A 17,438-nucleotide genomic window follows, 5' to 3' on the forward strand; every position below is an offset into this window, starting at 1 on the left:
GCTCTATTCATTAAGTAGGTTGCGGATTGTACAACTTCTCCCTAATATTTTCGTGGTACCTTCATGTCGAACAATAAAGCCCTTACGATTTCAAGTATTTGTCTGTTCCTTATTTCTACTAGGCCATTCTGTTGGGGTGGTTATATTATGCACGAGTCTCTATCTTCTTGGTTTCAAGGGGAGAAGTATAATTTTCATTGAAAGGAGGTGGAACACTATCATACCCTAGACCCTTACCATGTTTATCTTTCCACTTTAATTGTTTTTCTATCATTGACTCAACTAGCTCACTTGACACATCGAACTTCTTGAAGTTAAATTCAACATCCTTAAATTTAGCTTTTAATGCATCAAGTTCAATAGTTAATTTGGCAATTTCCTCTTTATCATAACGATGATGAACACATTTTGTGCTATATTCCTCCTTAATCCAAATTAAATCTTTATTTGAGCTTCTAGTTTTTCTTTAAGTGGTTTATTTACCTTTTTATTTTCATAGATTTCATTTTTAAGGTCAAAAACTTCTCTAACTAATAACTCATTATGATCACGGTATTTGTTTATTTTATCTTCACACGACTGAGAGCACGGGGTTTCACTTACCTTCTTGGTATTGTTGTAGGGACTCATTATTTACCAATATAAGGAATCTGATTATATAAATGGATTTTGACCAGAAACCAAGAAAATAAATGCCCTTTGACCGAAAACACCAATAGTCAACACCTTGTTGACCGAGAACCTTAGCTAAAATCATTCAACCGAAAATCTAAACCGAGGATGCGGAGCCGAGAACACAGATTCACAGTCGAGAGCTCCGAGGCTGAGACCAAGAGCTCCAAAGCCGAGACCGAGAACTCTGAAGTTGAGTCTGAGGAGCTTCCCTAACTGAAATCTATCAGCTGGCCGCTGAGAACTCCTAGGTTTTAACCGAAGACACCCAAAAATGCCAAAAACACGAAATTGGTAATTAATTAAGACCAATTTCGATCAAAATCTCTACTATAGTGAAGAACATGAAGAACAACGACAATAATTTCGTCAAAAAGAACTTAAAAACATCAAGAAAAACTCTAAGAAATGGTTAATATTTGGTCAATTCGATTGATACCAATCCTTGCTCTAATACCAATTGTAAAACCCGATATGGTGTATCAAATAAACTCAGTAAGATTAGTGTGGAATCCTAATCTAATGATTAATGAAAAACAGTTATAATGAATTAGGAACACAATATTGAATCTTCAATGCACACTATATTGATTAATTGTCAGGTACATAAGACTCTCAATAACTCTCAGTTCTCTCTATCTCTCTAAACTTGATATCAGCTTGATAAGAACGACCAACCCTTTTACACGGCCGAAATAATACTCTATATACCTAGACCTAAATACAAAGGCCCAACCCAAAACCCAACCAAAAACATCGTTAAGCCCACTAAAATCACATGGTGATTTTGGTCCAAACACCACTGAAATCCTGGTGGTTTCTGTCCTAGAACGAGAACTCTAAAGGCTACATAAAGTAAAGTATAAACCACAAATCATGTCCCAACAGAAACTATCATCTAACAGCTAGAGTTTTATCCACGGGACTTCAACAATGTGAGGCAAGTCTCCTCACCGTACCAATGGGTCGAAGGCACCAAGGCCGGCCCAGGATTATGATATGTAGTATGCTAGCTGTCTTTGTGACTCTTGCGTATAGTGGGTATTTTTGAATGTGCTATCAATGTGTTATGTATTTATGTGAAGACCATATGGGGGTTCCCATGGCTGTTAGTTACTTAGCTATGGTGTTTATTGTGAATGTGCTATCAATATGTTATGTATTTATGTGAAGACCATGTGGGGATTCCCATGGCTATGGGCTAAGACCATGTGGGGGTTCCCATGGCACCCGGAGTAAGACCTTGGAGGGTTTCCATGGAATCCTTATATGTTTGTATGTATGGCTTATATGGCTTGTATGGCATTTCTTTTGATTAGTTAAGACCATGTGGGGTTCTCATAACAGTTAGTTAAGCCCACGTGGGGATTTCCATGGCAGGTAGTTAAGACCATGTGGAGGTTCCCATGGCAGTGGGCTAAGACCATGTGAGGGTTCCCATAGCACCCGACATAAGACCTTCGAGGGTTTCCATGGCATCCTTATATGTTGTATGCATGGCTTATGTGGTGCATATGGTTTATGTGATTATATTGATTTGATGGGGTATGTTATGGGGAACTCACTAAGCTTCATGCTTATAGTTTTGTTTACGTTTCAGGTATCACTAGTTTGTAAAGGAAGGGCCCGATTTGATCGCAGCGCACACACCCATTTTTTTTTTGTCATATGTGGTTTTGGGATGAACTTTGAATAATGTTTTTAATTAGCAATGTTTTTGGAATGTTTGAATTCAAATGGCATCTGTGTTTTGACTATAATAAAAATGAAATTTTTACCCTTGATTTTTGGGGTGTTACAGTTTTAATGGTGTGTCTGTCGTTCCAGTCGATTTTCGGTGATGGTCCACTGGTGGTCCGACGGCGGTCCCCTAGTGGTCTGATGGTGGACTTGGTGGTGCAGGTTCATAGTGATTGAAACATGATACTAAAGAGGTGTTTAGTATAACGTGAAATGATGTAGAATAAATAGTAATTTCTTTTAATTAGTGGTCCATATTCGTTCTCAAATGTTCTCATTTGAACATATATATATATATATATATATATATATATATATATATATATATATATATATATATATATATATATATATATTCTACCATATAGGTAACAATAGTGGGGGGGGGGGGGGGGACTCACCTTGCACAAATGACTAATAGAACTCACACCCGAACTGTCGGAACTACACTCCGCCAAATAATTACAGCAATTAACCCTAATTAGTAATTAAGGTATTTTTCCATACTCCACTAGTTCCAAGCTAGTCTAATCCAAATCTAGGGCAAAAGACCATTTTGCCCCTTCCAAGACCAGAACACTTGCGAGTTCCCTTAAAGGCACAATTAGCCAAAACACAAAGAAAGTCAACACTTGGCCTTACGTGCGGCGTATACAACTTCTACATTGGGCGTAGAGCACACAGCTGGAAGGAATCGAGCTCGCAACTGGCTACGCTGGGCGTAGCTAGAATTAAGCTTGGCGTACGCGATTTTAACTCAATGTCCAAGTTTTAAGGTCTTAATCATTAAGACACTTTAACCTAACCTCATATCTGACCCTAAAAAATGTCGTAATCCATAAAGTCTCTGATTTTATGCCTTCGCATGGCTAAAGAGAGCTTAATCCTACAACCCTAACTTCTAACATCACCAAAAACTCCATAACTCATGCATAAATGAAAGGAAATGATCAATCTTGCATTTTTATGACACTATGCACCCTTAAAAGTCTGAAAGGACAACTTATATGCTATGGAGTATTCCATACTAAAAAAGATCAAGGGTTTGGGAAAAAAGAACATAAATCTAAGCTTAAAGAAGATCTAGCAAAAAAAGCTCTAAATTATGAACTTTATACCTTCAATAGATGAACAAGGAGATGTAGATTCCAGATCCAAAAGATTGAATGCACCACCACTTCTTGAATGATCTTCCTTCACTATCAAGAACACTAAAAATCATTAACAAGCTTCATATCTCACTCAAAAAGGCTAGGGTTTCGATTTTAGGGTTTAGAGCAATGGATGTTGGTCATAAGAATATCCAATGAAGGACAAGATGCTTAAATAAGGGATACAACTCTAAAAATTTAGGGTTTAAGGACATCACGAGTACGCCCGATGGACTCACGTGTACGCCCAGTGTAAGGACTAGATTTGCAAAATAATTTCATTTTCAGGTTAATAGTGGAAATACCTAGAAACGGGTGTTACACATCTTATATAGACAAGCCTAGTAGCAATTAAACATGTAAGTCACGAAGAATGTGGGAGGTTATGAATTATGTATTAAAGATTTAGGGAACTGATGAAGGTTGTCAATCCTTCACTACTTGACGTAAGTAACCGATATTGAAAAACTAGGGTACAAAAAGGAACCAATTTCTCCTAACCGCGAGGAATTGCCGTTGTTTTTCAATCTAAATTCGTGAACCGAGTTTAATGAATTAAATGGTTGTACAATCATGTATTGGACGAAAACTAACCGTTTTTTGGTATATATATATATATATATATATATATATATATATATATATATATATATATATATATATATATATATATATATATATATATATTGGTTGAAAAATCAACATATTGATTAAAATAAGTCTCTACCCCTAAGAGTTTCACCCTTAAGAGCGCCCATATCGATTGATTAAAAAATTAATATATCACACTTGCAAGTCTTTCGGATGTTGAAAGAAACGTCCAAGTGGAATTAAATTTTTGCTAACTGGCATTGCAAAGAAATCTTGAAAGACCTGATGTGGAAGGTCTGAATGCATGAACATGAACAAGGTAATTTCTTAAACAAACCAACATGAACAAGGAAATTCGTTCACTTAGGCGTTCATGTTCGTTCATTTATTCGATTAAACTTAAACAAATGAACACGAACAAGCCTTGTTTGTGTTCGTTCGGTTCGTTTACCGCCTAAATGGTTTAAATGGAGGTAAGATCTAGAAAAATCGTATTTGCACCCCACCTGTGTCCCATTATAATTGAGCTGAGTGGACAGAAAATGATTTAAACATTCAAAGATTAAAACAGACCGGGGAAAATAAGATAAGAATTCATACTCGAACTAAGTAGATCCATGTGTTTGATCTTCCAACTATTAAAAAAGTTGAAGTTGTGATTTCTTGTATTAAAGTTGTAGAGATCTAAAAAATAGTAAGAAGGCGGGTGTCAATTAACTTTTGACACAGCATTTAAATGGTTATTTAACCACTAAAATTTAAATGGTTATTTAACCACTAAAAGATGCTGAAATGAAAATCATGGTTTAGTCATAGGATGATTCCATTTACAAAGGCTGATATTTCATATACTTGAGTAACAATATATGCTTGGTCGGCAGGACCAAAGACATTAGACTCATGCCTTCAAAAGTTCTTCAAAAGCTATCTCTTCTTTCATTAGAACCATTCAATTCATGCACAGACTCCCACCTTAAAGTTGTAGAGATCTAAAAAAATAGTAATAAGGCAGGCGTCAATTAACTTTTAACAAAGCATTTAAATGGTTTTTTAACCACTAAAAGACGCTGAAATGAAAATCATGTTTAGTAATTGGATGATTCCTTTTACAAAGGCTGATATATCATATACTTGAGTAACAATATATGCTTGCTTAGCAGGACCAAAGACATTAGACTTGTGCCTTGATGTAAACTCAAACATTATTGATGACTCCCCTTTGATATCTATATTTCATCTAAGAATTAAATCAAAATATATACAAATTAAAAAAGAAACAAAGGAAGATTACAGTTTTTGATAAAATGGAACACCTTAATTTAAAACGATTAATAAAGATAATTACTCTAAATCGACAGCCCTAGGTGGTTTATTTCTTGAACTATTTGCATTCCGAAGGCTCTATGTAGCTTGTCTTCCTAACTTCCTCCTGGAAACTCTCACCATGACTGCATTGAATATCTTGTCCATAGTTTCCTCAGCAAACCTGAAAATCTTCCATCTCCACTGCTTCTTCAACAACAAAACTCCAATAACACCCCAAAAACCAGTTGCAAAACCACTCATTATGTCCAGAACAAACAACCATACCTCCGTTGGCTCCTCAGCTGCTTTGTATGTCTTCTTGCTAGTTGTTGTAGGATCTTTCTGATTTGAACAATCTTTTGGCAATGGAGGTCCACATAGATCTTTGTTCCCAGCATATATTGATGGATCAATAAGGGTCTGCAGTTGACTTCCTGTTGGAATTCGTCCAGACAAGTTGTTGTGTGACAAATTCAAATGGCTCAAAAAGTTCAATGTAGCCATGCTTGTAGGGATCATCCCTGTCAACCGGTTTCTAGATAAATCGAGAGAAAATAGTGACGTCATGTTTCCAATGGTGTCTGGAATTCCCCCACTGAGATGGTTGTTAGACAAATTGAGGCCCACCAACATAGAAAGAGCAGTTAGCTCGACAGGAATTTCCCCTACAAGTTTATTGCTTGAAAGGTCCAAATTATAAACCATATCCAAAGTTGTTGTATATTCAAGATCAACACCTTTCATCACCTGAATTACATGATCATCAAAATCGTCATTGAGAATAGGCACACGATATCCACTACCATCAACCATTGCAGTCAAGTCTCCTAAACATCGAGGGATAGTCCCCGTTAAGCTGTTGGATGCAACATCCAAAATTCGAAGATGTGAAGCATTGCACAAAGATAGAGGGATTCTACCAGTGAATTTGTTTTTGTGTAACCTCAAAATTATCAACGTTCCAAGTTCTCCAATCCATTCAGAAATATTTCCAGACAATTGATTATCACCCACATCTAAGTATTGCAAACCTCCCAAATTTCCCCATTCTCGAGGAATTTCACCGATTAATCTATTTCCATTCATATTCAACCGAAGTAATGATGAACAATTAGAAGGTACAGTGCTTGGAATTACACCTGACAACCGATTTGAGCTAAATCTCATGGTAATCAAATTCTGAAGATTCTCAAGACATTTGAGAATTTTCCCGGTTAACCTGTTTCTGGAAAGATTAAGATATTCCAAATCTGTCCTTCTGCACAATGACAGTGGAATCGACCCATTGAAAAGGTTATCTTCCAGAAATAATGCCCTAGGATAATATTCTGAAACATAAACATTTCCCCCATCTGGAAGGTTTGTCAAAGATCCACTGAGTTTATTGTAAGAGAGGTCTAAGAAAGGAATGATGGGCATCATTCGCAACCATGTGGGCAAAGGTCCTGTAATTGTAGTATTGAACAACACTAACGTCTCAAGCTCCCTTTGATTTTGAAGCCACTGTGGAAATCCATTTATGATAGTGCAAGAACTGAGTAGAAGAGTAACCAATTGAAACGGAGGTAGCCACTCACTTGAAACATTAAACGTCAACTTAGTGTTTGAAGAGGTGTCCAAGTGCTTCAGCATCGAAAGATTAGCAAAATGGGCTTCAGAAACGACACCTTCTAAAGAATTGTTAGACATATCTAGCCAATCGAGTTTGGCAAGTTTCCCAAATGATTCTGGAATACTCCCATTTAACAAATTTGAATACATTGAAAATGCTTGCAATGAAACAAGGTTTCCTATAGATGCTGGAATGGGCCCCGTTAACTGATTGACTTCTAGATACATTTCTGTTAAAGCGTCTAATTTCCCAAAGGATTCAGGAATCGAACCATTCAATTGATTAAAAGAAAGATCAAGTTTCAAAAGTTTCCCAATGAATGTCGGAATAGGACCCGTTAACATGTTATAAGATAGATCCAATACTTCTAAATACCGTAATCTACCTAGAGATTTTGGGATTGTACCTGTTAAACCGCTGTTCGATAGAAGTAAGACTCTTAAATTGGTTAGTATTCCAAGTGCTTCTGGAATTGTTGGTTCTGCATCTATACCACTTATGCAATCACTTAAATCTAAAATCTCCAAAACATATTGGGAGCACTCTGATTTGTTTTTTGGTGAGTTCATCATTTCTATATTAAAAGCCATGTTGGATGCACTCAACTTTTTCAAGTGACACTGCCTCCAGATTCCAAGATGCTCAATTTTCTTAAACCAGTTATTAGAAAGATCAAGCTCCAGAAGATTGGGCATAATAGGAACGGATGAATTTAGGCTGTTTAAAGAAAGGTCAAGGACTCTTAAGGAACTCATGTTTGTTAAAACGGATGGAATTACACCTTCGATTGAATTTCGGCTAAGATCCAAGTGTTGGATGTTAGAAAGTGTACTGAAGTTAAGATGAGGGGAAGATAGATGCGCTTTATCAAGCCCACAACCTGACAAATGTAGCTCTGATAAAGAAGGGATCATGCTTAGCAGGTTTGGAAAGTTCCATGCTAAACTAAGATCAAAGTCTGTAAGATCCAGGAATGAAAGGGATGTCATGTTTTGGAAAAACCCAGGGAGTGGACCCTTGAAAAGATTTAAGCTAAGATCTAGGTGTTTGATGTTGCGAAGTATTGTAGTTGAGTTGATAAAAGGAACAAAATTAGCGTTGGAAAGTCCACAAGATGACAAATGTAACTCTTTTAATGAAGGAATGATCATGTAACGCCCCATGTCCACACCACTAGCATCTAAATAACTCAAGTCGAGATGCTCGAGTGACGAAAGGCCAAAAGTCCATGACATATCATCTGCCATCAGCTCTCCATTTGAATTTAGATCAAGAACTTTTAAATGAGAAAGATTTCCAATGTGAGGAGGAATAATACCTTGGAAACCAATATGAGAGAGATTGAGGTAGTTCAATTGTTTGAAGGATCCAATGAACTCAGGGATCCGGCTTCCTCCAAAATCATTCCCACTTAAGTCCAAGTATTTGAGATGCCTCAACTCAGCCAAAGAAGAGTTTACCTCATTACCAACTAACTGGTGGTTATTACGAACAAAGTGGTCATGTTTTTTCTCTACATCATGAGAAGAATATCTTGTGTTTCCTCTAAGATGCAGCCTTTCAACATGTCCAGTGACACCATTACAATGAATTCTTTCCCACAAGCAACAGTCATTGCCAACCCATGATGACAACATTTTAGACTCATCTCCAACGCTCTCTTTGAACTTGAGAAGAGCAAGTCGCTCTTGCTCAAAGCAAACTACTACAGTGATGTTTCCAACACCCAAACAAGTGGATGTGGTTGTAATAAAAAAAATACTTATGAAAATGAGATGGAGCCCCAAACCCCTCCAATTCTGCATCGTCAACCCAAACCCGGTTTGATAATTTAGAGAAAAAAGTTAAGTGGAAAGATGGGTTCTTTATGATGAACTGATGCGTCTTTTATGATGAGGAAACTAGTTGATTTATAAGGCTAGAATTGAAGAGCAACTTATCAGCACACAAGACTTGGAAGTCAACCAACAATTTGTATCCATAGATTCGTATTCTTCTAGTCTTGGCCGATTATTTTTTTCTCAATTAAATTTCAGTTGAATATTGTTGATATATATATATATATATATATATATATATATATATATATATATATATATATATATATATATATATATATATATATATATATTAAATATAATCTTGTACTGCTTTGACTTTTTTTTTTTTTTTTTTTTGTTAATGTTGAAAATGGGTCAGTCGGGCAGGTTAAATTTTAATTAAGTGTCAAGTATTAGTATCTTCAGTTATATAAAATTGCTGAAGAAAGTTGCTTTCTTGATGATCAGATACTCAAGTGAGTGCAGAAATGCAGAAAAACAATCCAAAGAGAAACTGCTGCTAGAAGTTGCTTTGGGGCCATACTGAACTGTTGAACAATGAGAAAAACTGTTGATTACTTGTCATTTGTAATTTTGAAAAATGAACAATTTTTTGTTATGGTTAGTAACTTAGTTTTTGTGACATAAAATTATTAACTTTTGTGGTTTGTAAATATTAATACGTTTAGATAGATAATTTGTAACAACTAGTGATTACATTTTTTGGTTTGTATTTATATAATGATAAACAAAACTATCAGAGCAGGGTACCCAGAACCGATTGCAAAATCCAAAGAACAGGTGTGCTGATGCTCTCCCCAAGTAATCAGAATGGATAACTAATTAATTACATTTATAAACTTATTAATATTGATATAATAATTAATAGTATTGGTGTTTAAAAAATTTCCAAAATATTCATTAAATTATATTTGCTATTTTCAGAAATAACAATAAGTATATTGTCATTATAATTCTATTTTTGATTTAAATTAATATTTTAGTTTAGTAAATAATCCCAAACTCCTTCAATTCCAATTTAATTTAGAGAAAATGAAGTGGAAATATCGTTCTTATGACAAAGAGCATAAACGAATGCCATGGAAGACTTGGAAGTCTACGGACAGGGACATATAAGTCAACCCACAATTTGTTTTCTGTACACAGATTACTATTCTTCTAGTCTTGGCCAATTACTTCAAGATCAAAAAGGATTTTTTTAAGGACAACCTTAATAAACGCAACCCTTTTGGACGACAAAGCAAATTCGTTTTTTTCTCAACCATAGTGACCTTGATGTTATAGAGGAAATGCCATCGGTTTCAAAGTCTACACATGACTTAGAAGTCAACAAAGCCAATATATTTAATTGGCCAAACTTTTCATATAAACAATGGACAAAAGTAGTGTCATGATGCACCATCTTTCTTGTGGAATTATCCACCATGGCATTTCCAAAGAATTCATTTTTAATGCACTCAAATTCCTTGCACCTTCCTTTAATATTAACTAGGAATGTATCCCCCCTTTTGGGGGTTAGTGATGATCAAAAGGAAAACAATTTATTTATTTATGTATGGATGAGGGGTTCATTATGTACATCAAAACATCAAAATACTTTATTCAAAGATAGGTGCTATGGTTAATGTATACTCATCATAGATATCTTTTAGTTTATTCTATATGGCAAAGCCCTCTTGGAATTTTAGCTCCTTAATATGATATCCTCCTATCTACAAATTAAATGTTCGGTCATCGGTTAGTACTGGTTTACTAATAGTTTTAATTGGTTAATTGTTTAGGTTATTGGTTAATAATGATCCAAAATAACTTTAAAAAAGACACTAGGTTGCTATAAAAATTGAAAAATAAAAGTACATTGTTATAATAAGTGAAAATCTTTGAAAATTTATGGAAAGAATCACAAATCGACCATTTTGGGGAATCGAGATGTAGAAAAATCACAACAAAAAGGACGAAAAAGACTTTTAGTTAACACCAGATTAGAAGCATATATAATTATAGTTTCTAGAAGTATATATAATTAAAGTTTCTCTATGTGCTACAATCGCAGCCAAATAGGCAAATACAATGTTATTTTCTTTTGCAACACACAACATAAAAAGAAAAGAAAAATAGCTTTTATAAGGGTAAAGAATTAACATAAATTACATGTGATTTTAGTTAATGATTTTGTCACAATTTCATAACTAATAGTACAATTTCATTTTACCTCAATATTGTCCTTATGATTTCATCTTACTATGGTTTTGGTCCTTGTACCATCACCCATAAATTAGAAATGTTAATTTTTTAAAACCAATAAAGTACCGATGAGGTAGTCTTTTACCATTTTTACTCCATATTCTGGATTCTCCATCATACGAACCTGTTGCAAATAGTGTTTTCCTACCCTACATAGAAACCACCAATTTGAGATATCAGTAAAATCAAAACCATGAAATGTAAAGTTAAAAGTAAAAAGTAAGAAATGACCTTCAAATGAAGTTTAGCCACGAAAGAAAAGCAAGATTTCGCTGCAATCATAAACCATGTAAGAAATGGCCTTCAAAAATATTTATATTCAAATTTAATAAAAAGTGCCAACGATACAAATGAGTAAGTTCATGTTCTATAAACCCCTATAAAAACCATATCAAAATAATATTAGATGAAAACGTAAATCAACAGTAAGATTGAATTAAGCAACAGTGAAAAGACTATGGACCCCATGTGTATGTACCTGAGACCAAATCATAACAACGGGTAAGAATGTGAGTGTATGATATATGTCACTTTCTGCATCAAAGCCAACTGATTCCAATTTCAAAATTAGCATTTAGGATGTCTCACAATAAAATATATGAGGAAAAAAAGATACAAAAATAAAAATTGGTTATATTGCAATTTACATTCCATTCCATGATAGGATGAAAAAAATGCCCTTCGAAGGATTGAGAATTAAAAAAATGGAAGAATAACATTCCATTAGCAAAGGTCCATTAAATTCCATCAGGCAAAGGCAAAAGAAACTAATATTTTTCATTCCATTGGAATGAAAAATTGGATTCATTCTCCAATTCCATTGTACCAAACAGTACCTAAATTGTTCAAGCCAATAAAAGTAAACAGGGTGTTTGGACGTGGTTCTAAATGCGTCAAATGCAATGAAAGATAGGGGCTTCCATTTTATCTCATTCTTGCAACCAAAAAGTCAATTCTGAAAATGATCTTCAAAATTGGTTACACTAACTAAAAATCTAAGTGAAAGTCAAACAATAACCATGTATGAACATTTATAACAAGAACACTGACTTCTTACTCCAAATGCATAAGACCAATATGCATTTATATTGGTTTTGGACCACAATGAAACTTTACTGTATTCTGATTGGAAAGTATTAAAATAAAGTAAAACAATTAAAAATTATATATTTCTAGACAATTGACTCTCATTTTCAGAAACTGACTCTCTTATTGAACATTACAATGTGTAGAAACTCCATACGAAACCTTTACTTTTAGTAGTATTTTATTTGGCATCATAAAAAGTGATGTGTTTTTTTGTTTGAATTTGTGGAGTAACTTCTCATTTACAAATAAATACTTTTTTAATATCATATAAAAGGTATTTAAGTGTTATGAGCTACCTGATTTGATCAATTTCTTTGATCAGATATCAGGTCAAGACGTCATTAACGAAAAAAGACTCCTTTGAGTCAATTGGGTAGCATTGTTGTGCTCAGTTAGCGTTGTGAGGGGCATCGATTAGGTCCCTGCAAGGTGATGGAATGAGGTGAGTATCTTTAGGCACCTGGGTGTTGTGTGTATGATGTAATGTCGAAAAGATCAGTGTAATATCAAGAGCATTCCATACTTAGGCTATGGGCCCACTAATCATGATTGTTTATTTCTTCTATTGATGGTACTTTTGGTGTTGACGCGTTGATGGAAGTTGGGAGATTCACGAATCAGTTGGTTTGGATAAAGTGCGGAGTAAGAGTTCTTGGGAGTATCAGTCGTGCATCAGAAAGTCTCTTACAAAGTGTTTGCATTATAAATCCAGTTTGTTCGTGAGCTATTATTAGGGTTTGGTTACCATGGTTGGGTATCGGTTATGGAGTCCAAAATCATGAAGTTCACTGTGAATGTCTCTAGTAATTTTCCAGGTGAGTGTACACCTGAGCTAATAAATGTTAGATGCAATGTGAAAATTCTTGGATTGATCATCTTTACTCGTAGGAGCACTGGTTAGTGATGGTGTGTTAAGTAGTTAAGGGTTCATTTAAGGTTTTAAATACATCTTATGGATTTGAAATTAGTTGAAATTTGCGATCGATGTGTTTTGAGTACTTCATTCCGCATGTTTGGTGGTGTTCTTAGTCAAGCCAAGGGTTTCAGTTGGAGGGTTCAAGGTCAAAGGATGTTTTTTCAGTTCTAATGGTAGTAGGATGCCCCGTGAACGTGTTTGGAATGGTTCTACCTGTGTGGAGGTCATGCTAGTTATGGGTTTCGGATTTATAGCAGTAACATTTTGGTACATCGGTAAAAGGATCAGTGTGTCGTTCTCAGTTAGGAAGTGTGGGCCAGAGTGTTTGGTTTCCAGATGGGTGGTAAGGAGTGATTTCGAGGAAGAAATCCAATTTAAATGGGGGAGAGTTGTAACACCCTGTCCCAAATCAATTCCTAATTTGGGGTCGTGACCCGAAGGCCGCTAATCATAAGGCCTAGGGCCTTTGAGAAAGAGATATTTAGACCCATTTGGGTGTGGGTAAGGTAGGATAGTTGATCGAGAGTTTGCTTTGTGATTTGGATCCTAATGGTATAACCATAAAGTGGAAGTCGGGCATTTTATGAGTTTCGGATTTTTTCGGAACATTTGAAGGAAAAGATGAGTTGATAGAAGTGTAGAGCTTCTCGTTAACTTTTTGTGGATATAAGGATCATCGGAAATGGACTTATAAAGAAGTTATGGCCTTCGAAAGTCAGGTGAATTTAGGGTTAACCGGGTACGCAAGGCGTATACAAGTATACGTATGGTGTACTAGTATAAAAGCCAGTATGCGAGGCGTACATTGGTGTATGCTAGGTGTACTAAGGAAATGATCTCAGAGCCTTAAGGGAGTTCGCAGGGCGTACCAGAAGTACGTTGGGCGTACTCCAATCAGACCTAAACCCTAATTTAGGGTCTTGGACCCAATTTAAGCACCTTAACTCTCCACCAAACCCTGTGATCTTCAACATCCATCCCCTTAAACCCTATAAATTAAGCCCTAGAGGCTCCATTGGTGTGGTTCTTGAGTTCTTGGTGGTATTTTCATGCATTTGGTGCTCATAGAAGAAAAAGGAGCTTCTTGAAGAAGTGTAGAATTGCTTGGAGCTTATGGATCCACGCTTAGTGCATAATGACCTATTTTCTTAAGGTATAAAGCTTCATACTTGATGAATCTATTCATAGATCTTGTTATGGTATAATTTCATGAACTGTTTTGCCAAAGTTTGGATCTTTGTGAGTATGGAGTACTCCAAAGAATATTAATTGTCCTTTTTGAGGTCCTGAAGTGTATTGACCCATAAAAATGCTAGCTTGGTCGTTTCATTAGCTCCATGCTAGAGTTAAGTGGTTTTGAGTGTTGTGTAAAGAAGGATTTTGGAGATTTGGCCCTCTTTAACCATGCAATGGCTTAAAGGTTTCGAGTTTACGGTTTAAGATGTCATTTAGGGTCAAGAGAAGTGTTTGGATGCCTTTGAATTAATCTAATAAGTTATTAATGTGAATTTTTGGCCTCTGATGAGTACGTTGAGCGTACTCAGAAGTATGATCAGCGTAATGCTAGATTCACGCATCGACAGCTTGTACATTACACTTAGAGGGTGAGTACGTGAGGCGTACTCCTTAGCGTGTACATTTTGGGCCTTTTAGGGTTTGGACATTGTTGGGCCATTGGATTTCTGACGTTGTGCTCCGAATGGACTATGGACTTTCTTGGGATTAGGTCTATAATGATTTTTGACCCAATTTAGAAGTTGGACCTTATTGGGCCTTAGGATGCCATTTAGGAATTTGGATTTTAGAGAAATGAGTTGGGCCTTGGTTTTGGGCCAAGTATGAAAAGGGTAAAATTGTCTTTTACCATGTTCATTGGACAAGTAATTTAGATTCTTGATTATGGTTCAAGATTCAGTTATTAGTTGCATAATATTTGATAGTGCTAGCACGCACGAATTTCCGGATTAGCGGTCCGAGCATTTGTTTGAGATATTCAGCCATTTTAGGTGAGTTTTCCTCACTGTACTCATGGGTCTAAGGCACCAAGGTCGGCCCATTGGATTGATATCCTGGTTTACTGTATGTTGCTATGTTGTAGTGATCTGTCAGATCTGTATTGTGGTATATAAGAGGTTTCTATGTTGTAATGATTTGTTAGATATGTATCCTGGTATATAGGATGTTGCTATGGTGTAGAGATCTGTTCAATCTTCCTATTATATGTTTATTGGCTATATGATTATCGGTTGTATATGTCGATGTAGTATGGTTGGTTGAAATTGTACTGCTTTGTGCTATCAGTCAACAAACCCAAGAATGTTTATATTGATATGTTGTATGTGTATCTATTATGTATATGTCGACATGTTGTAGTTGGGTTAAGGCGGATTGGCGTAGGATAAGGCCAAGAGACCCAAGGTATCTCGGATAGACTGTAAGCATGAGAGACGTACCAATTAGGCCGAAGGCCAAAAGAACAATCTAGATAGGTTGAAGGCCCGGTGAGGCATTCCAGTCATGTTGAAGGTTCTATGAGTGTTCCAGATAGTATGTAGGCCGATGAGGCATTCCAATCATGCTGAAGGCTCCGTGAGGGTTCCAGATAGTCTGTAAGCCAGTGCGGCGTTCCAGTTAGGCTGATGACTCTTTATGTATGTTGTTTTTGTTAGGTGTGTGGTGGTAATTTGGGGGAATTGACTAAGCTTCGTGCTTACAGTTTTAGTTTATGGTTTTAGGTTATTTAGAGGACTGTGGCGAGACGAAGGCGTGACCGTACACATCTATGGTTTTACATCTGATTAGATCTTGGGAGACTCTGATTTTAAATAATGTTTTGGAAACAATGGTTTTGTAAACACTTTTTTTAGTAAATGGGTTGTTTTGAAAAGTTTAAAATTGTTGTGATTTTTATGGATGTTACAACCACATACAAAGCAATACCACATGCACATGCATTGACATGTTCTTAGGCTATCCAGTATAGGTGCTTATAGGAACCCGGAAAGGTAGCATTCAATGGTATCCCACATGTGAAAACTAACACAAATGGAGTAAGTGTTGTGGAGTAAGGTAACTTAAGAAGCATCATGGAACCTCTCTTTCTTCTTTCCCTCTCTTTCTTAGATCATATATATATATATATATATATATATATATATATATATATATATATATATATATATATATATATATATATATATATGGTACGGTGAGTGGAAAGTATTTCATAGGTTTGTGATGTGGTAGTTGAGATGTAGTGGAGCTGAAGTTGCACTGATGCGACAATTTTTTGGACTGATAGCCTTTTCTTGATACCTAATAGCTACTACTGGATACCTATCCCATATACTCGTATCATCTGAAGTGAAGTTGAAAACCAAAATTGGAATAAAATGAAATTTGAGTGTTAATATGAAACATGTTAAAAGTGATATCCTTTGAAAAGAAAGCATACATAATTAATGGAATTCACTCAAAGATGTCAATTTTATTTCTCATTTTCAGCTTATATATAACTAAAACTTGCCACTCCTCACTTCGCAGGGGACATAGGGCAGGAGTCTACTTATATCTATTTTCAGGGGGTAATTTATGATTTTTTATTAGGCTTGCAGCATTTTTTAATTTTTAAACACATTGACCATTTACCATAGAAAAAATTCTGCATAGGGACCTTTTTGTAAATTACAAAGACAATTTTGTAATTTAGTTTCTACATGGGGACCAAAGTCTCGAACCCAAAGAGTATACTATTTTAACACATGGGATATTCATGTAAAAAATACAGTCTTTTTCTGTAAATTAAAAGGACATATTTTGTAATTTATTTTAGATATAAGGATCTAACATGCCAAAATACAAAAATGTTATGGTCAAAGTCTAAAACCAAAATTATTGTATCTATAATCTAAAAGAGAGAAGAATATTATTCATAGGCACTTGGTTTTTATTATATATAATAATTACTCTTTACATTGGATTAAAGTCGTAATCTTTTTACAATAGTATTATATATATATATATATATATATATATATATATATATATATATATATATATATATATATATATATATATATATATATGATTAAATTACTGAAATCGTCCCTATGGTTTGGTAAAAATTGCACGTTTGGTTCCTAACTTTTTTTTTGCACTCGGATCGTCCGTGTAGTTTGATTTTGTTGCGTTTTTCGTCCCTTACATACATAAATTTAGGGACCAAACGTGTAACTTTGACCAAACCATAGGGACGAAAAACGCAACAAAATAAAACC

At 35.2% G+C, this 17,438-nt stretch overlaps 1 protein-coding gene across 1 annotated transcript; it reads right to left on the reverse strand.

Annotated features, from left to right (window-relative positions):
- Positions 1-5,555: 5,555 nt before the first annotated feature.
- On the reverse strand, positions 5,556-8,876 carry LOC111911306 (receptor-like protein 19). The gene has a single exon (XM_023907098.1). It carries the CDS (start codon positions 8,874-8,876, stop codon positions 5,556-5,558), a length of 3,321 nt encoding a protein of 1,106 aa, XP_023762866.1.
- Between the last annotated feature and the right edge of the window lie 8,562 nt (positions 8,877-17,438).

This window comes from Lactuca sativa, chromosome 8, assembly GCF_002870075.4.
Source record: "Lactuca sativa cultivar Salinas chromosome 8, Lsat_Salinas_v11, whole genome shotgun sequence".
Taxonomy (NCBI): domain Eukaryota; kingdom Viridiplantae; phylum Streptophyta; class Magnoliopsida; order Asterales; family Asteraceae; genus Lactuca; species Lactuca sativa.

What these genes read in the sequence shown, in the direction of transcription:
- LOC111911306 (XM_023907098.1), bottom strand. Translation starts at nt 8,876, where the DNA reads ATGCAGAATTGGAGGGGTTTGGGGCTCCATCTCATTTTCATAAGTATT.